This window comes from Hyperolius riggenbachi, unplaced genomic scaffold, assembly GCF_040937935.1.
Source record: "Hyperolius riggenbachi isolate aHypRig1 unplaced genomic scaffold, aHypRig1.pri scaffold_115, whole genome shotgun sequence".
NCBI lineage: Eukaryota > Metazoa > Chordata > Amphibia > Anura > Hyperoliidae > Hyperolius > Hyperolius riggenbachi.
The window spans coordinates 178,983-200,085 of NW_027152340.1; the positions used below are offsets into that span (position 1 = coordinate 178,983).

General features: G+C 48.4%; 1 protein-coding gene across 4 annotated transcripts in view; it reads right to left on the reverse strand.

Moving 5' to 3' along the window:
• The window catches only part of LOC137543603 (NXPE family member 2-like), a 190,971-nt gene that overhangs the window by 45,825 nt on the left and 124,043 nt on the right, over positions 1-21,103 (reverse strand). For all 4 annotated transcript variants that reach the window (XM_068264707.1, XM_068264708.1, XM_068264706.1 and 1 more), the window contains one exon: positions 18,119-18,834. In XM_068264707.1, coding sequence (XP_068120808.1) covers positions 18,119-18,834 — 716 coding nt within the window. The remainder of the gene's footprint in view (positions 1-18,118; positions 18,835-21,103) is intronic.

Here is a 21,103-nt window from a genome sequence, read left to right on the forward strand (position 1 = left end):
GCAGACCCGGACTCTCCAAGACGGGAGCAGTCGGGCTGACAGCAGGAAGGATAGTCTGAAAGTAACCCTCAGGAGGAGGGGTCACTAACAGAGCGAGGAACCCCCTCTAACAGCAAGGTCGGTTCTCGAGGTCGGACAAGCCAGGTCGTACACACACGGACAGATAAAGTACAAATTCAGGAGGCAAAGGCGGAGTCTAAGTACAGGCAGGGTTCGGCAACGGGGTATCAGATATATCGAGGTACAAAATCAGGAGGCTGAAGCAGAGTCTAGGAACGAGCCGGGGTTCGGCAACAGAGTATCAGAAATATCGAGGTACAAGATCAGAGTTCAGAAGGATAGTCAGGCAGGCAATAGGTCATAACAGATAATCACAATCAAACTAGTACTTTAGCTATCAACAGAATCTAGCTAAGTGTAGGATTACAGCTCCAGCTGGTCCCGGCACACTTGCGGATCTGACTACGGATCTGGGTGCTCCCACATATGTGATCGCAACGCCAGACAAAGAGCAAGTGAACAGCCAGCAGTATATATACACAAGGACCTCTCCAGGACCTCCCTAATTGCTGGACCAATGAGAGTAGAGGAAAATGTCAGCTGACTCCCTTCTGGCTGTTAAGCTCTGCCTCTGTGCGCGCGCGCGTGTCACTCTGAATCCAGGTGGGCTATCAGTCCCAGCCACACCAGTACTGTTTTGCAATGTATCCAGTGAACCGAGTGCGGGAGCCACCTCCAATGCGGATTCCGCCGTTCCCAATGCGGATTCCGCCGCTCTGCCTCTGCGGCATGCAGCGTTTTTTCCGTGTTGTGACGCCATGCTGGACGCGGAAACAGCCGCCTCACCTTGAGAGGCAGCGGCTTTTCCGTGTTTCATCACAACAGGTCTATTTCCTGGATCTGATTTTTTGCCCTTCTTAAGTAATGGGAAAAAGTGGGCTGTACGCCAATCCACTGGGACTCTGGCAGTTGAAAGAGAGTCACAAAAGACAAGATAAAGGGGTTTATCTATAACTGAACTTAATTCCCTTAGGACCCGAGGATGCATGCCATCCGGGCCAGGTGCCTTGTCTATTTTTAATTTATTTAGTCTTGCCTTCACTTCTTCCTGCGTTAAGTATTTAATATTACAGTTGGAAGATTGAGACTCTTCTGCACCTGTAATTTGCAACAGTGCTGTTTCCTTTGTGAAGACAGAAGCAAAGAAAGCATTTAATAACTCTGCCTTACCTTGGTCATCCACCATTGAGTTCCCACCCTCATCCTTTAGGATTCCTATACAGTCAACCTTTCTTTTTTTAGAGTTGATGTACTTGTAAAACTTTTTTGGGTTAGATTTGATATCCCTAGCGATTTGATTTTCAGCTTTGCCAGCCTAATTTCTTTTTTACAATTTTTATTGCACTCCTTATAATTGCTTAGTGCGGCCTCGGTCCCCTCCTGTTTTAGGACCTTATAGGCATTCTTTTTCTTCTTCATTTTATCTCTTCTTCCACAGAGGCCTTTTTTTAATCCTAGACATTTTGTTTCCATATGGGATATACATACTACAATATTGATTGAGAATAAGTTTAAAAGCTTGCCATTTCTCTTCAGTGTCCTCCCCTTGTAGTACATTATCCCAGTTAACCAAACTTAGTGCCTGTCTAAGTTGATTGAACTTTGCTTTTCTAAAATTCATAGTTTTCGTGGTCCCACTGCCCCGTGGCCTATCAGTCACCAGATCAAACGTTATCATGTTGTGACAACTATTTCCCAAATGTTCTTGAACTTGCACATTTGATACATTATCTGGTCTATTAGAAATGATCAGATCCAGTAACGCATTCCCCCTAGTTGGTTCTGTTACCATTTGAGTCAAGTAATTGTCCTGTAGTGCTGCCAGAAATCTGCTGCTTTTACAAGAATGGGTAGCCTCAATACCCCAGTCAATGGGCCTGATTCACAAAGTGGTGCTAACAGTTAGCACGCTGGTGAAAAGCCCTTTATCATGCCTAAACTCAGTTTAGGCATGATAAGTTTAGGCGTGATAAGTTTAGGTGTGATAAGTTTAGGCATGATAAGTTTAAGCGCCAACTGGGTTAGCACCGCAGTGCACAGCTGATCAAAAGTTTTGCGCTAGCAAAGTCTGGGGCACTTCGTATAAAGTTTAATGGCGCTGCTTTGAGTGCGGGACTTTGCAAGCGATCTAAACTTATCATGCCTAAACTTATCACACCTAAACTGGCTTTTCACCAGCGTGGTGCAATGGTTATCACGCCTAAAGTCTTTTAGGCATGCTAACTGGGTTAGCACCGCTTTGTGAATCGAGCCCATGGGGCCTGATTCACAAAGCGGTGCTAAAAAGCACCCTGGTGAAAAGCCCTTTATCACGCCTAAACTCAGTTTAGGTGTGATAAGTTTAGGCATGATAAGTTTAGGTGTGATAAGTTTAGGCATGATAAGTTTAAGCACCAAGGGCTCGATTCACCAAGCGGTGCAAAGTGTTAGCACCGTGGTGAAAAGGCCCTTATCACGCCTAAAGTCACTTTAGGCATGATAAGAAGAAACTCGCGCGAAGTTGCCGCGCGTACGCGCGTAAGTGCGCGCGCAACACCCGACGCTTCGCGCGAAGCTCCCATTAAGCCCTATGGGACTTTGCGCGCGCGCTCACGCGCGTACGCGCGGTAACTTCGCGCGAAGAGCAGGAAAAATCGGTGATAACTCAGTGGTGAAAAGGTCATCACGCCTAAAGTCTTTTAGGCGTGATAACTGGGTTATCACCGCTTTGTGAATCGAGGCCCAACTGCGTTAGCACCGCAGTGCACAGCTGATCAAAAGTTTTGCTCTAGCAAAGTCTGGTGCACTTCGCATAGAGTTTAATGGTGCTGCTTTGCGTGCGGGACTTTGCACGCTATCTACACTTATCTAAACTTAGCATGCCTAAACTTATCACACCTAAACTTATCACGCCTAGAGCTCGATTCACAAAGCGGTGCAAAGTGTTTGCACGCCAGTGAAAAGGCCCTTATCATGCCTAAACTCACTTTAGGCATGATAAGAAGGGCTTCGCGCGAGTTTTCCGCGCGCAAGGTTTTGCGCTTCGCGCGATGCGCCCATTGAACCCTATGGGACTTTGCGCGCGAGCTTACGCGCGGTAACTTCGCGCGAAGAGCAGCAAAAAACGGTGATATCTCAGTGGTGCAAAGGTTATCACGCCTAAAGTCTTTTAGGCGTGATAACTGAGTTATCACCGCTTTGTGAATCAAGGGCCTCGATTCACAAAGCGGTGATAACCCAGTTATCACGCCTAAAAGACTTTAGGCGTGATGACCTTTTCACCACTGAGTTATCACCGATTTTCCCTGCTCTTCGCGCGAAGTTACCGCGCGTAAGCGCGTTCGCGCGTACGCGCGTGAGAGCGCGCGCAAAGTCCCATAGGGCTTAATGGGAGCTTCGCGCGAAGCGTCGGGTGTTGCGCGCGCACTTACGCGCGTACGCGCGGCAACTTCGCGCGAGTTTCTTCTTATCATGCCTAAAGTGACTTTAGGCGTGATAAGGGCCTTTTCACCACGGTGCTAACACTTTGCACCGCTTGGTGAATCGAGCCCAAGCTCCTAAACTGGCTTTTCACCGGTGTGGTGCAAAGGTTATCATGCCTTGGGCTCGATTCACAAAGCGGTGCAAAGTGTTAGCACCATGGTGAAAAGGCCCTTATCACGCCTAAAGTCACTTTAGGCATGATAAGAAGAAACTCGCGCGAAGTTGCCGCGCGTACGCGCGTAAGTGCGCGCGCAACACCCGACGCTTCGCGCGAAGCTCCCATTAAGCCCTATGGGACTTTGCGCGCGCTCACACGCGCGTACGCGCGAACGCGCTTACGCGCGGTAACTTCGCGCGAAGAGCAGGAAAAATCGGTGATAACTCAGTGGTGAAAAGGTCATCACGCCTAAAGTCTTTTAGGCGTGATAACTGGGTTATCACCGCTTTGTGAATCGAGGCCCTAAAGTCTTTTAGGCGTGATAACTGAGTTATCACCGCTTTGTGAATCAGGCCCCTAGGGCTCAATTCACATAGCGGTGATAACCCAGTTAAAGACTTTAGGGGCCTGATTCACAAAGCGGTGATAACTCAGTTATCACGCCTAAAAGACTTTAGGCGTGATAACCTTTGCACTAGCAAAGTTATCACCGCTTTGTGCTCTAACTCGCGCGAAGCTATCGCGCGTACGCGCGCAAAGTTCCATAGGGCTTAATGGGAGCTTCGCGCGAAGCGCCGGGTGCGCGCGCGCAAAACTTTGCGCGCGGAAAATTCGCGCGAGTTTCTTCTTATCATACCTAAACTGAGTTTAGGCGTGATAAAGGGGTTTTCACTCGCGTGCAAACACTTTGCACCGCTTTGTGAATCAGGCCCCAGGCGTGATAACCATTTTTATCATGCCTAAACTCAGTTTAGGCATGATAAGTTTAGGCATGATAAGTTTAGATAAGTTTAGATCGCGCGCAAAGTCCCGCACGCAAAGCAGCGCCATTAAACTCTATGCAAAGTGCACCAGACTTTGCTAGAGCAAAACTTTTGATCAGCTGTGCACTGCGGTGCTAACCCAGTTGGTGCTTAAACTTATCACGCCTAAAAACTTATCACACCTAAACTTATCATGCCTAAACTTATCACACCTAAACTTATTGGGCCTGATTCACAAAGCTATGCAAACTTTTTCGCGGACTTTTTCGCACGCAATTTGCCGCGATTCGCGCGATCGCGGACTTTTGCGCGCGCAATTTGCCGCGATTCGCGCGTATCGCGGCAAATTGCGCACGAAAAAGCCCGTGATCGCGCGAATCGCGGCAAATTGCGCGCGAAAAAGTCAGCGAAAAAGTTTGCACCGCTTTGTGAATCAGGCCCATTATGCCTAAACTGAGTTTAGGCATGATAAAGGGCTTTTCACTAGCATGCTAACTGTTAACTGTTGTCTGCTTTGTGAATCAGGCCCATTGTATCCCTCTAAATTTGCTATCCAGTCACAGTGGCGTACCTAGGGCATTTGACACCCGGTGCTGGGTATTAAAAGACACCCCCCTCCCCCGCCATAAAAAAAAAAAGCGACTGTGGCATGCTAAACGCGACACGGTGGGTAATGCCAGGTGTAGGCTCCCTCCCCTAAAGTTGGCCTCAGTATAGGTAGCTAACAAAAAATGGGTGTGGTTATAACCTGCAGCAATAAGTGGGCGTGGCCATGACCGGATGAGGGTGGAGCTAACTAATTTAAAGTGAACCCGGGATGAGAGTGATATGGAGGCCGCCATATGTATTTCCTTTTAAACAATAGGCAGCCCTGCTGATCTATTTAGCTGCAGTAGAACTCAATTATACCAGAAACAAGCATGCAGCTAATCTTGTCAGTTCTGACAATATTGTCAGAAACCCCTGACCTGCTGCATGCTTGTTCAGGGTCTATGGTTGAAAGAATTAGAGGCAAAGGACCAGCACGGCAGCCAGGCAACTGGTATTGCTTAAAAGGAGATAAATAGGGCAGCCTCAATATTATTCTCACCTCGGGACAGTGGGCCCAAGTTTTGGTGACCCTTTCCCCAGAAAATTCACATAATTGTGCAGGTTTTCTCAACAAAATACACGTAATGTGAGCAAATTTGAACAGAAAACACGTTCAATCGTGTCGGCAGATTTGACCAAAAAACATGTTCAATCATGTTGGCAGAGTTGACCAGAAAACACTTTCAATCATGTCGGCAGTTTTGACCAAAAAACACGTGCAATCATGTCGGCAGCTTTGCCCAGAAAATACGTGCAATCATGTCGGCAGCTTTGCCCAGAAAATACGTGCAATCATGTCGGCAGCTTTGCCCAGAAAATACGTGCAATCATGTCGGCAGCTTTGCCCAGAAAATACGTGCAATCATGTCGGCAGCTTTGCCCAGAAAATACGTGCAATCATGTCGGCAGCTTTGCCCAGAAAATACGTGCAATCATGTCGGCAGCTTTGCCCAGAAAATACGTGCAATCATGTCGGCAGCTTTGCCCAGAAAATACGTGCAATCATGTCGGCAGCTTTGCCCAGAAAATACGTGCAATCATGTCGGCAGCTTTGCCCAGAAAATACGTGCAATCATGTCGGCAGCTTTGCCCAGAAAATACGTGCAATCATGTCGGCAGCTTTGCCCAGAAAATACGTGCAATCATGTCGGCAGCTTTGCCCAGAAAATACGTGCAATCATGTCAGCAGCTTTGCCCAGAAAATACGTGCAATCATGTCGGCAGCTTTGCCCAGAAAATACGTGCAATCATGTCAGCAGCTTTGCCCAGAAAATACGTGCAATCGTGTTGGCAGCTTTGCCCAGAAAATACATGCAATCATGTGGCCAACCTGGCCAGAAAACACTTCAATCGTGTAGCAGACCTGGCCAGGACAGTTGATACAGAATAGCTAGTATAGTTGCCCCCAGAATAGCTAGTATAGTTACCCCCAGAATAGCTAGTATAGTTGCCCCCAGTGTAGGTAATATAGTTGCCCCCAGAGTAGGTAATATAGTTGTATAGTTGCCCCCAGTGTAGGTAATATAGTTGCCCCCAGTGTAGGTAATATAGCTGCCCCCAGTGTAGGTAGTATAGTTGCCCCCAGAGTAGGTAATATAGTTGCCCCCAGTGTAGGTAATATAGTTGCCCCCAGAATAGCTAGTATAGTTACCCCAGAATAGCTAGTATAGTTACCCCCAGAATAGCTAGTATAGTTGCCCCCAGTGTAGGTAATATAGTTGCCCCCAGAGTAGGTAATATAGTTGCCCCCGGTATGGGGGAAGCTTGGAAGGAGGGGTGGCGGGGAGGGGCGCCGGACCCCCCACCTCCCTCACCTGGGTCCCCTCCTTCTGGCGCTTCCCCCTTCTAATTATCAGCAGCGGGCAGGAGCGGGCGGAGAGGACTTACCTGCTCCTGGCGATGGCACACAGCGTCATCCTCACGCGACGCTGCTCTCCGACTTCTCTGTCGCTCACTGTGCTTCCGCCAATCAGGAAGCACAGTGAACGGTGGAGAAGGCGGAGACCAGCGTCACGTGACGATGACGCTATGCGCCATCACATGGAACGCAGGAAGGAGGTGAGTAAGTCCTCTCCGCCCGTCTCCTGCCCGGCCGCTGCTACTAATTAGGAGGGGGAAGCGCCAGAAGGAGGGGACCCAGGTGAGGGAGGTGGGGGGTCTGGCACCCCTCTCTGCCGCTTTCCCCACCACCCCTCCATTCTGTGTTGCTTCCCCCCCCTCCTGTCCGGCACAGGCCTCTGTGGGAGGCCTTGATGTCACCCCCTGGGGCGCCCAACACCCGGTGTGGGGTGCCCCATGGCGCCCTATTGTAGGAACGCCACTGTCCAGTTATGTCTTGGTTATCCATGTCTCGGTTATTCCCACAATGTCATAGCCTTTGTCATTCAGAATGAACTCTAGTTCGTCTATTTTATTTGCAAGGCTCCGAGCATTGGTTACCATGCACTTTATATTTTTACCACCACATTTACCAATTTTGTTTACATAGAGACTTTTCAAGTGGTACTTTTGAAGAACATTGATGAAATGCAAGTGTCTTGCAAATAATGTTGACAGTGGTCAAGCAATAAAAAATCTATTGTCCAATACGACTATTACCATTAAACCGGACGACAACAAAGGTGTGTGTGTGTGTGTGTGTGTGTGGGGGGGGGGGGGGGGGGTGCAGACAGAGAAATTCTAATTGAAAAATAAGCGGATTACCTTGGACCATCCTTTGTCCGTACCCCCGTTTTATATTGTTTCCCCAAAATACATAAAGACCCCAATAAACCCCCAGGCTGTCCAATCGTGAGTTGGATCAATTCTGTGATATCCCGAATCAGTGAATTCATAGACTGTTTTTTACAACCTATTGTCATGCAAATTTACCTTCATATCTTAAAGACTCCAGAGATCTTATAAAAATTTTACATGAACTTCATTTTACTGAACCCCATTTTTTGGTTACACCCAGGCCACTGTTTTTTCACCCCACTTCCACTGGGTCGGAGACTCCGGGCCATCCCCACCAAGACCACCAGACACAAGAACTCTTTTTTCCTGATGGCCGTCAGCCTCCTGAATTCCCTTAACATTCTACCACCCTCTATCAGCACCCTACCACCTGCATAGGAGCGGTAGACTTCAGCAGTTATGAAAGATGTATACTAAGCTATATATATATATATATATATATATCTAACGTTGATTGTATATTTGTGTATGCATTTATTGAGCATGAAGTATTACTGTCATTCTAACGTTTTTCCTGCCTTCTTTCTATGTACCGCTCCATTGTGCCAAATCCAATTCCGGGCTTGACCCAGTCATGCTTGGCGAAATAAAATGATTCTGATTCTGATGTGACCTCTCTTTATACAATCATCAATCAGGAGGCGGGCCTAAATGCAGTAAAAGAGTTTTTGACTAACAGTCCTGATTTTTAAAGTAATACTAGAGAGTTCTTAGCTGATGCTTTAAATTGTGAATCTCTGAATCACAATTATTTCTGTTTTAATCACTTAAGGACTGCACAAACCCCTTAAAGGGACTCCGAGCTCAAAATAGAATAGAAAATAGTACTCGCCTGGGGCTTTCTGCAGCCCAGTGTAGGTCGGGACGTCACACACCGGCGTCCTGGCTCTTCTCCCATGATCTCTTCTGAAACGGCTGGCCGGCGGCAGCCAGGCAACACTGGCCCTGAGTGTCGGGCTCCTCTTCCTGATACTGTCATCACCACGCCGGCCGCCTCGCGTCATCACGGCAGCCGGTGTGACAATACGGCGCATGCATGATTAAACCGTGCATGCACCGTACTGTCACGCCGGCCGCCGTGATGACGCGAGGCGGCTGGCGTGGTGATGACAGCCATGACGTATCAGGAAGAGGAGCCTGACACTCGAGGTTAGTGTCGCCCGGCTGCCGCCGGCCAGCCATTTCAGAAGAGACCATGGGAGAAGAGCCAGGACGCCGGCGTGGAACGTCCCGACCTACACTGGGCTGCAGAAAGCCCCAGGTGAGTACTATTTTCTATTCTATTTTGAGCTCGGAGTCCCTTTAAGGACAAGACACTGTTTTTCCATTCAGACCACTGCAGCTGTAACGGTTTATTGCTCGCTCATACAACCTACCACCTAAATGAATTTTGCCTCCTTTTCTTCTCACTAATACAGCTTTCTTTTGGTGCTATTGGATTGCTGCTGTGATTTTTAGTTTTTATTATATTCATCAAAAAAGACATGAATTTTGTAAAAGTTTTTTTTTTACTTTCTGTGCTGACATTTTTCAAACAAAGTAAAATTTCTATATACATTTTTATCCAAATTTATTGTGCTATATGTCTTTGATAAAAAAATCCAATAAGTGTATATTTATTGGTTTGGGTAAAAGTTATAGCGTTTACAAACTATGATGCAAAAAGTGAACTTTCACATTTTGAAGCATCTCTGACTTTTCTGCCCACCTGTCATGTTTCATGAGGTGCTAAAATTCCAGGATAGTATAAATACCCCCCAAATGACCCCATTTTGGAAAGAAGACATCCCAAAGTATTCACTAAGAGGCATGGTGAGTTCATAGAAGATTTTATTTTTTTTGTCACAAATTAGCGGAAAACAACACTTTGTGAAAAAAAGGAATAAAAAAAAGTTTCCATTTCTGCTAACTTGTGACAAAAAAAAATGAAATCTGCCACGGACTCACCATGCACCTCTCTGAATACTTTGGGGTGTCTACTTTCCAAAATGGGGTTATTTGTGGGGTGTGTTTACTGTCCTGGCATTTTGGGGGGTGCTAAATTGTAAGCCCCAACAATGTAGAGAAGGCACTCAAGTGTGTCACACTTGAGGAAGGGTCAGGTGACCCAGAACATGAATCAGAATCAGAATGTCCAAGCTCGAATAAACTACAAACGAAAGTTTGAAGCCTGTGGAATGCTTTTACTACATTGTTGGAGTTTGTTGGATAGCAGGAGTGGTGTACCTGCAGGAAAAGTGCACCGGCAAGTGCTACCTTAATTAGGTGGCTGGACTGAATTCCAAGGTGAATATTGAACTAAATTGAAAGCACCCCTGTTCAAGCCTAAAGGTGCTCATAGGACTTTGGGCCCAGCACACAGGCTCCGAGAACTTTCCTCTTTTTTTCACTTTTTTCCCCTCTTCCGATAATTTTTGATACTTTTTGATACTTTTATTATTTTCTTAGTTTTAGCTTAGTGTTTAGTTAGTTGAATTTTTGATTTGAGCGTAGCCAAAAAGACCTCCTGGTCTCCCTAGCAGACCCAGTCTCACTCACCCACGTGGCTGAGAGAGGCCGGCAAAGCCCACACACAGCTGTACCACGCGGCGTGCCCCGAGCAGCAACTCCACCGAGACTCACCAGCGACCAGCACCAGAGAATAGGTCTGGGACCCGAGCGCCGGTACCCCCGCTCCGGAGGAGGACTGGGACCTGAGAGCCGCTATCCCCGCTAGTCGCCACCAGAGCTAGAGCACCTGAATTCACGGCCCCCGCCAAGCCACAGCTGAACCAAAGGAGAGTTGCCAGCTACATACTGCGGGGCTCCGGCTCCACCGCTCCAGCCGCAAACCACCGCCGCTGCTCCAGCCGGCCGTTACCTGGGTGGTCTCTGGAGGACGGGGACCCGAGCGCCGCTATCCCGGCTCCAGAGGAGGACTGGTGACCCGAACGCCGCTATCCCCGCTAGTCGCCACCAGAGCTAGCGTATCCGAACCCACGGCCCCCGCCGAGGCCGCAGCTGCACCAAAGGAGAGTCTCCCAGCTACCCGTAGAAGCCGACTGCGGGACCAGTGCTCCGGCTCCACCGCTCCTGCAGCAACCCACCGCCGCTGCTCCAGCCTGCCGCTACCTGGGTGATCTCTGGAGGGCTCCCAGCTACCCGCTGAAGCCAACTGCGGGACTTGTGCTCCGGCTCCACCGCTCCTGCTGCAATTCAGCTCCACCGCTCCTGCCTCAGCTCGGCCGCTGCTGCCTGGATGGTCTCCAGAGGCTCCCAGCTATGACGCTGGACACAGGCACCCAGAGGACCATCTACCACATCTGGCCCACAGGACACTGATGCCATCTACCACATCTCGCCCACAGGACACTGATGCCTCCCCACCCGCAGCAATGCAAGACCACAAGGTATGATCTACTGAGCACATGCTCTGTATCTTTGCCTGTCCTACAATCTCTTGTCTCTGAAACACCTGCCCGCTGCCCTTGCCCTTGCACACGCACTAGGAGTGAAGACTGTGCAGGCCCGCTTAGGACTCGAACTCTGTGCTGCTGCCTCTGCTTGCTTGCAATCTGCTTTATTCGCTACCATCTGCTTGTGTTTTTCATACTGTGGACTGTACATGTGTCACTCCCCCCTCCACCAGGCTCTTCCACCATGCCCTCCATCACAGGCGCCACTATGCCACCTCACACGTCGCGCAGGGTTTACACCAGGTCTCAGCTTATCCAGTGGGAATGCTGCAGGGGCCCGCAGCCAGAGGACAGGCTCCTACTCAACTCCGTCTGGGGGTACATCCAGCAAATTACTGCCCCTAGGGCACGCACAGTCCAGAGACGACGGGGCTGCAAGGCGGGTGCCCGGGTAAGGCTGAGGAAAAAAGGACTGCGCTCAGCCATTCCCTCGGCCCTCCTGGCAAATGTTCGCTCACTACCCAACAAGCTGGATGAACTCCGACTCATCAGCGACAAGCGGGAGTTTGGCAGAAACACCCCGGTCCTCTGCTTCACAGAGACTTGGCTAGATGAGGGCATTCCTGACAACGCCCTACTGCTCCCGGGCTTCAATCTCATCCGTGCGGACCGTGACCACTCACTCTCTGGGAAAAAGAAGGGCGGCGGGGTCTGCTTTTACATCAATACCTCATGGTGTCCTGACACCTCGCTGTTAACCAGGAAATGCACCCCTGATCTAGAGCTCCTACTAGTCAACTGCAGACCGATCTATTCACCCAGGGAGTTCTCCTCCTACGTTCTAGTGGGCGTATACATCCCACCTGATGCCGATACCAAAAACACAGAACTGGACCTTAGCGATAGCATCACACAGTGGGAGACAACCCTTCCAGACTCCTTATTCATCGTTATGGGCGATTTCAACAAGGCCAGCCTCCGTCGGGAACTGCCACGTTTCCACCAGCACGTTGCCTGCCCCACCAGGAATGCCAGCACCCTGGACCACTGCTACACGGTCCTGGAAGATGCCTATAAGGCCACCTCTTGGGCAGCACTGGGCTCATCTGACCACAACCTCATTCATCTGGTCCCCACCTACAGGAGACAACTGGAATCAACAAAACCAGCCCTAAAGACCGTAAAGGTGTGGTCAAATGAGGCAAAAAAACAACTCCAGGCCTATTTCGACTGCACGGACTGGGAGGCTCTGGAGACACCTAACCTGGATGAGTGGGCGGACACTGTCACATCCTACATAAGTTTTTGTGAGGAATCCTGCATTCCCTCAAAGTCCTTCAAAATCTACCCAAACAGCAAACCCTGGTTTTCTAGCAAGCTACGACAACTACGAAAGCGCAAAGAAGCTGCGCACAAGTCAGGCTCCCTAGAGGACTTCAGGATAGCAAGGAACTCCCTCAACAAGGAACTGAGAGCTGCAAAAAGGGAGTATGCAGGAAAGATAAGGGAGAACCTCAGCTCAAGGGACCCACGGGCTGTTTGGAAGGGGCTCAAGACGGTCACAAATTACAGGCCTGCACCTCACAATGTAACGCCAAACTCAGAGCTAGCTGAGGAACTCAGCAGCTTTTACTGCAGGTTCGAAAACCAAACCGACTCGCAGGGCCCCCCTGCACCCTCTATCATCCTCCCTGCAAGCACAAGCCTTCCCCCTCCAGCAGTGAGTGAGGAGGAGGTGCTGCACCACCTGTCCATGCTAAACACCAGAAAAGCCTCGGGCCCAGATGGTGTGTCTCCAGCCTGTCTGAAAGCCTGCGCACAGCAGCTGACCCCCATCCTCACTTCTATATACTCCAAGTCCCTAAGGGAAGGCAAGGTCCCTTCATGCTTTAAAAAGTCCACCATAATCCCTGTTCCAAAAAAACAGGGAGCTCGAGACCTAAACAACTTCAGACCAGTGGCCCTCACTTCTGTCGTCATGAAAACTTTCGAGAAAGCGGTCCTAGCCCTTCTAAAGCACTCCACTCTGCACCGCCTGGACCCACTCCAATTTGCGTATAGAGCAAACAGGTCCACGGATGACGCTATCAACATCTGTTTGGAGTTTGTTACAGACCACCTGGACAGACCGGACTCATATGCCAGAGTGCTCCTCTTGGACTTCAGCTCGGCATTCAACACCATATGCCCACGGATACTGCATGATAACCTAGTGGAGCTTGGTGTTCACCCCACCCTCCGCTGCTGGATCACAGATTTCCTTACGAATAGGTCCCAAACTGTGAAACTTGGAAACATATCATCCAGCCCAAGAACAACCAACACGGGAGCCCCACAGGGATGTGTCCTGTCACCTTTTCTGTTTTCACTATACACCAACAACTGCACATCCAAAGAGAACTCCGTCAAAGTCATCAAATTCGCAGATGATACCACAATTGTTGGCCTTGTTAGGAACAACGATGAACGGGCCTACCTCCAGGAGGTGGAAAGAATCGGCCACTGGTGCAAGGAAAACAAGCTAGTGCTCAATAATACCAAAACTGTGGAAATGGTTATTGACTTCAGAAGGCGGAGCACCACCACCCCCCGCCCGATCCATATAAATGGGTCCGAAGTCAGTAGAGTCTCCAGTGTCCGTCTCCTGGGCACGACCATCACGGACGATCTGAACTGGAAAGCCAACACCATCTCAACCCAAAAGAAGGCCCAGCAGAGACTCTTCTTCCTGCGGCAACTAAAAAAGTTTGGCATGGCCCACGAACTCCTAAAGTCCTTCTACTCTGCCACGATCGAGTCTGTCCTCTGCTCCTCCATCCTCGTCTGGTACACTGGGGCCACAACCAGCGACAGATACAAAATCCAGAGGGTCATCAGAACTGCAGAGAAAATAATCGGGAAGCCCCTTCCCCCACTGGATCTAATTCATGAGGCCAGGATGTGTTCCAGAGCAACAAGGATTGCAAACGACTCGACGCACCCAGGCCATCGCTTCTTCCAATGGCTCCCGTTGGGGCGCAGATTCCGGGCCATCCCCACCAAGACATCAAGACACAGGGACACTTTTTTCCCCACGGCAGTTAGACTCTTGAACTCTGTACGAGCCCTTCGGGGTCCCCCGCCACCCAGGGAGGCATCTACGTAGTCTGACACCAGTGTTAATACTAATGTTCTACTTCTCTCTGTGCTGCTCCTCTTGAAATGTCTCTGTATCTGCTGATGAGTTGCTTACTGTCATGTTGTTTTTTATGATTACTTTGATTTTTTGCTGTATCTACTGCTTTCTTCTACTGTCAGTGTGTCTATGTAAACAAGTCTAAGGTGTTCTGTGCTGCTAAAACCAATTCCGGGCATGACCCAAATCATGCTTGGCGAAATAAATGGATTCTGATTCTGATTCTGATTAGCGCACCTAGGGCCTGATTCACAAAGCGGTGCTAACAGTTAGCATGCTGGTGAAAAGCCCTTTATCATGCCTAAACTCAGTTTAGGCATGATAAGTTTAGGCATGATAAGTTTAGGTGTGATAAGTTTAGGTGTGATAAGTTTAGGCATGATAAGTTTAAGCACCAACTGCGTTAGCACCGCAGTGCACAGCTGATCAAAAGTTTTGCGCTAGCAAAGTCTGGTGCACTTTGCATAGAGTTTAATGGCGCTGCTTTGCGTGCGGAAATTTGCACGCTATCTACACTTATGTAAACTTAGCATGCCTAAACTTATCACACCTAAACTTATCACACCTAAACTGGCTTTTCACCAGCGTGGTGCAATGGTTATCACGCCTAAAGGGCCTGATTCACAAAGCGGTGATAACTCAGTTATCATGCCTAAAAGACTTTAGGGGCTCGATTCACAAAGCGGTGCAAAGTGTTTGCACGCGAGTGAAAACCCCTTTATCACGCCTAAACTCAGTTTAGGCATGATAAGAAGAAACTCGCGCGTGCAGCACCCGGCGCTTCGCGCAAAGCTCCCATTAAGCCCTATGGGACTTTGCGCGTGCGCTTGTGCTCTAACTCGTGCGTAAGCGCGCACGCAAAGTCCCATAAGGCTTAATGGGAGCTTCGCGCGAAGCGCCGGGTGCTGCGCCTGCGCACGGAAAATTCGCGTGAGTTTCTTCTTATCATGCCTAAACTGAGTTTAGGCGTGATAAAGGGGTTTTCACTCGCGTGCAAACACTTTGCACCGCTTTGTGAATCAGGACCGTGGTATTGCATAACTCAGGAGAAGTAGTATAATGTGTTTTTGGGTGTATTTTTGTAAATGTTTGGGGTGTAAATATCTCTGTAAATGGTGTTTTTTTTTTTTTTTTTTTTTTTTTTTTTTACACACAATTGTCCATTTACAGAGAAATTTCTCCCACCCAGCATGGGTATGTGTAAAGATACACCCCAAAACACATTATAATACTTCTCCTGAGTACGGCGATACCACATGTGTGACACTTTTTTGTAGCCTAGGTGCGCTAAGGGGCCCAAAGTCCTATCAGTACCTTTAGGATTTCACAGGTCATTTTGAGGCATTTGGTTTCTAGACTACTCCTCATGGTTTAGGGCCCCTAAAATTCCAGGGCAGTATAGGAACCCCAGCCAGATCAGGTAGCGTCCCTTACTGCCGCTCCTTGCTGCTCCTGTGCCAAGTTTTTGTTTAGTTTCTTTTTGTAAAAATAATGAAAATATGGCCTTGACCCCGTGGTCATGATGCTGCAGCTCGCCCCTCTGCGTCTCGTCACAGAGCAGAGAGGCGGGAAGAGGCAGGATAGAGACGTGGAGAGGCGGGGAAAGGATGTTTTGCAGGAGAGCCTCTACTGCAAGGGACGACCCTTCCCTAATGGTCTCCAGCAAGCTGTAAGCTGTAAGTGTTTTCTGCCTTCCTCTGGATCAGCTGTGATATGTGAGGGTGCAGCACAGTGTTGTACCATATTTTCAGCTTGAACTCGGTGGACAAATGTCTTTTTTCATCTCAACTATGTAACTACTTTATGTAAAGTAAAATGAAGAAAATGTAGAATCAGATGTCTTCTAAGCTTCACCACAAGGATTAGGCCTGCATTGATCTGCCAGGTAACAGGAAGTGGCAGGCAGGAAGCAGCGGCCATCTTTCTCTCCTTGTATATGGCGTTGCAGTTTCTTCTCTGATGGATATATATATATTTGCAGCTCCCGGGACATGCGTCATTCTAGTCTACTTGAAGTGACCCACTAGAAATCCCCACAGAGAAATGCTGCTCCTTGTAATTAATCCCAGCAAACTCGCCGCTGACCTATTCAAAGCCCTGAATGAGTGTTGGCATGCATCCAGCATATGTTTCCACAATGAAAGACTTAATTATTGTATTCATTTAAATTCCAATTACCATCTGGTGCTCCGAGGCTTGTTCAGAAGGAGGGCGTGTCATACAAGGGGGCATGTCATAAAGGGGCATGTCATACAAGAGGGCATGTCATAAAGGGGCATGTCATACAAGGGGGCATGTCATAAAGGGGCATGTCATACAAGGGGGCATGTCATAAAGGGGCATGTCATACAAGGGGGCATGTCATAAAGGGGCATGTCATACAAGAGGGCATGTCATAAAGGGGCATGTCATACAAGGGGGCATGTCATAAAGAGGCATGTCATACAAGGGGGCATGTCATAAAGAGGCATGTCATACAAGGGGGCATGTCATAAAGGGGCATGTCATACAAGGGGGCATGTCATAAAGGGGCATGTCATACAAGGGGGCATGTCATAAAGAGGCATGTCATACAAGGGGGCATGTCATAAAGGGGCATGTCATACAAGGGGGCATGTCATAAAGAGGCATGTCATACAAGGGGGCATGTCATAAAGGAGCATGTCATACAAGAGGGGATGCCGTACACACACCTCCAAAAGGTCTAAATTGCTGCAATTGCTGGCCTCCCTGTAAATCTAGCCCAAGCTTATATCTAATCTACATACGTCTAATCATCCATCCCACAACCTTCCCTCCTCCAGCTTGGTCAACTCCTCTCACATCCAGGACTTCTCATGAGTGTCACCTCTCATTTGGAACTCTTAACCACAGGCCATCCATCATGCTCCAAGCCTGGAACATACCTTCGAGACACAACTATCCAACTATTCAGACATGCTTATAATTTGCTATAGCTCAAATATAAAGCTCACTGTCTCATCTGCTAATCCCTTTGTCTACTCCCCCAGTGTCTCAATCTCACCACCCTCTACACTGTAAGCTCACAGGGGCAGGCTCCTCCCCAGTCTCTCCTCCCTCTCCTCTCTAGATATTAAGTACACAAGGGCAGGTACCTCCCCCAGTGTCTACACCCCCTCCCCTATAGATTGTAAGCTCACAAGGACAGGGACCTCCCCCAGTGTCTCCACCCCCTCCCCTATAGATTGTGAACTCACAAGGGCAGGGAACCCCCCCCAGTCTCTCCACCCCCTACCCTATAGATTGTAAGCTCACAAGGGCAGGCTCCTCCCCGTCTCTCCTCCCTCTTCTCTCTAGATAGTAAGTACACAAGGGCAGGGACCTCCCCCAGTGTCTACACCCCTCTCCCCTATAGATTGTAAGCTCACAAGGACAGGGACCTTCCCCAGTGTCTCCACCCCCTCCCCTATAGATGGTAAGCTCACAAGGACAGGGACCTCCCCCAGTGTCTCCACCCCCTCCCCTATAGATGATAAGCTCATAAGGGCAGGGACCTCCCCCAGTCTCTCCTCCCCCTCCCCTATAAATTTTACGCTCACAAGGGCAGGGACCTTCCCCTAGTGTCTCCATTCCCTCTCCTCTAGATTGTAATCTCACAAGGGCAGGGAACTCACCCTAGTTTCTCCACCCTCTCTCCTCTAGATTGTAAGCTCACAAGTGTAGGGACCCCCCCCCCAGTCTCTTCACCCCCTCCCCTATAAATTGTGAGCTTGCAAGGGCTGTGACCTATCTTAGGCTTTCTAGCACTTGCTCTTACCTGTTCAACAGGAGCTGCTCCACCTCTGTCAGATATGAGTGATCGCGGTTGATAGAATTCATATGAGTCAGGGCTTCACAGGGGTAATTCTTAGGCTTAGTGCAGTAGAAGGCCTCCTTGTCTCTCTTATCGATGTAGCTGCACACTTCCTTCTTTGTGTCCAGTAGAAACCCACACTCACTATTGGCGTAGTCTGTAGCACTGGTGAAATTGCCGGTGTACTTAATATTGGCGTAGCCTTGGTTTCTCGCCCGCCACAAGCCGGCCACAGCCTCACTTGGGTGCATGAGCAAAATGGAGAGATGCACGGTGCCCTCCCAGAATAAAATGAATTTTACGGCATAAGTCCCATTATTATAGTCTATGACACCACCGCTGGCGCTGCTGTTAGAGGCGGGGGAATAGATTCTGGCCCTTATATAATCTCCTCCGTAGGTTTTTGGCCGTCCAGTATAATCGTACACATCGACTCTGATGAGCAGCATGTCTCCAATGCAGTATTGCGCTTTTGGGTTCATTATTTTAGATCGCGTTTCCTTGGCGCTGGTGGCCTCCTCTGGATCATCGATGACAACCTTGGGGATGAGTCTGTTGATTTTACTGAAGAGGAACTCGATTTCGTCACTGGTGGCCATGGGCCCGGGGGCAGTCTTCATGCTGGGAGGTTCATTGGGGGATGGGCAGCTGCAGAACTGGAGCATGTTAATTTTAGGGACCTGAAACACAAGTGAGACATTTTAGAAAGACAGAATATGTATCAGAATTTTTTTCTTTAGTGTGGTTTCCTTGTGAAGATCAACGAGATGCAAACAAATCAGAATGAGAATATCGTGTTTATTGTTTGCAGCTTGAAACTGGACCAAGAAAAATCAGTGCTAGTTGCACTGAACACATTAGATACAATCCCTGCTGCTTATTGAGTACCTTAAAGAGGAACTCCAGTGAACATTTTACTGTTAGCAGGTGATGTAGCTGCTGCATGGTTTTTGGAAGTTGGAAACAGCTGTAAACAGCTATTTCCCACAGTGCAACAAGGTTCACAGACAGGAAACTGCCAAAAGTTTGAACTTTTCTTGTGGGAGGGGTTACTTGTGGGGGGGTTTCACCACAATATCAGTCATACAGCGCCCCCTGATGGTCTGTTTGTAAAAAGGAATAGATTTCTCATGTAAAAGGGGGTATCAGCGACTGATTGGGATACAGTTCAATTTTTGGTCGGAGTTTCTCTTCAAAAAAGATAACCAAGTTTTTCCTCCAGCTGAAAAGGGCAGACTAGTTCCCAGTGCTAGAAAATCAGATATAAGAATATACCAGATTCAAAGCAAGCAAAACACATACATTTCTGTCTGTGATAAGTGACCCAGCAAATGGTGGCCCATACAGCCACGAAGTCTGTGGAATAAAATACAGTCCATATATGGGGACACAACTAACAGATACTTTAAACACTTATAAATCACTGTTCCTGAACAAAATGAGAGCATCTAGAGGGTTGGAGACAACTTACAATTGACTTGTAAGCGAGATGGACCAGTGCCCTTTACCTACATTGTGTCAGGGCTGGGAAAAAGCTTTGGGTAGCAGATTGAATCCTACTCAATGGAATAAAATCTATGAACACATGGGGCTCGATTCACAAAGCGGTGCAAAGTGTTTGCACGCCAGTGAAAAGGCCCTTATCACGCCTAAACTCACTTTAGGCATGATAAGAAGGGCTTCGCGCGAGTTTTCCGCGCGCAAAGTTTTGCACGCGAAGCGCCCCGCGCTTCGTGCGATGCGCCCTTTGAACCCTATGGGACTTTGCGCGCGAGCGTACGCGCGGTAACTTCGCGCGAAGAGCAGCAAAAATCGGTGATAACTCAGTGGTGCAAAGGTTATCACGCCTAAAGTCTTTTAGGCGTGATAACTGAGTTATCACCGCTTTGTGAATCAGGCCCCTGGTGTGTATAAAATAGACATTGGCAGTAAAGATGGCCGAACAGTTCCCTGGCGGACACTTCCTGCTAAACATCGGCTGTTTGCTATTCACATTTAACACAATTTTTTTGTAAAAATTTGCGCTTGCATTTTTTACATTGAAGTCACTGGCCGCCAACTTTAGCGGTTAATGGCAAAACCCCCTTACATGCTAGAAACACCAAATTTGCATGGTATGTGGGGACTGGGGAGGACACTGGGTACAAGAGGAAAAAAAATAAGAAAGACTTTATATTTTTTGAAAAATCAACTTTAAATGTCTCGCTCTGAGTGTGGGAAATGTTTCAGCAGCCACCGACTTTAGCGGTTAATAGCAAAGGCCTTATAGTTTTTGAGAAAATTGATGTTAAAATTAGAAAAAAAAATCACTGTGCTAAAATGAAGGATAATCTATTAACATGTTTATAAATGTATTTTTTGTTCAGAGTGTGGGAAATATAAAAAAATGTAGGGTCCCCCCTCCCGAGCCTCTGTAACCCCTTGTCCCCATACAGGCTGGGCTAGCCAGAATGCGGAGCCCCAGCTGCATAAGGCTTTGCACCCTGAGCTATACCAGCCCGCATGGTCCATGGTATGAAGGGGCTCTGGGGGAGAGGGGCGCCAAACCTCCTCCATGAACAAGGGGCTCTTCCCCACCTTCAGTGCCTTAGGAGGAGGTAGGGGTTGCCTACCTTGGGGGTTTCATGGTGACATCTTGAAGTCCCCTTTAAGAGGGGGATCCCCAGATACCAACCACCTCCCCAGGAGAAATGAGAATAGGTGTACATAGTACCCCTTACCCATTTCCACAAAGGGTTAAATGAAATAAAAACACTACGACAAGAAAAGTCATTTAATTATTGTAATAAACCAGAAATACTTACTTGTACCTTTTTAAAAAAGTTCCCACGCCAATATCCTCAGAAAAGTCCCACGCCAATATCCTCAGAAAAGTTCCCACGCCAATATCCTCAGAAAAGTCCCCACGCCAATATCCTCAGAAAAGTCCCACGCCAATATCCTCAGAAA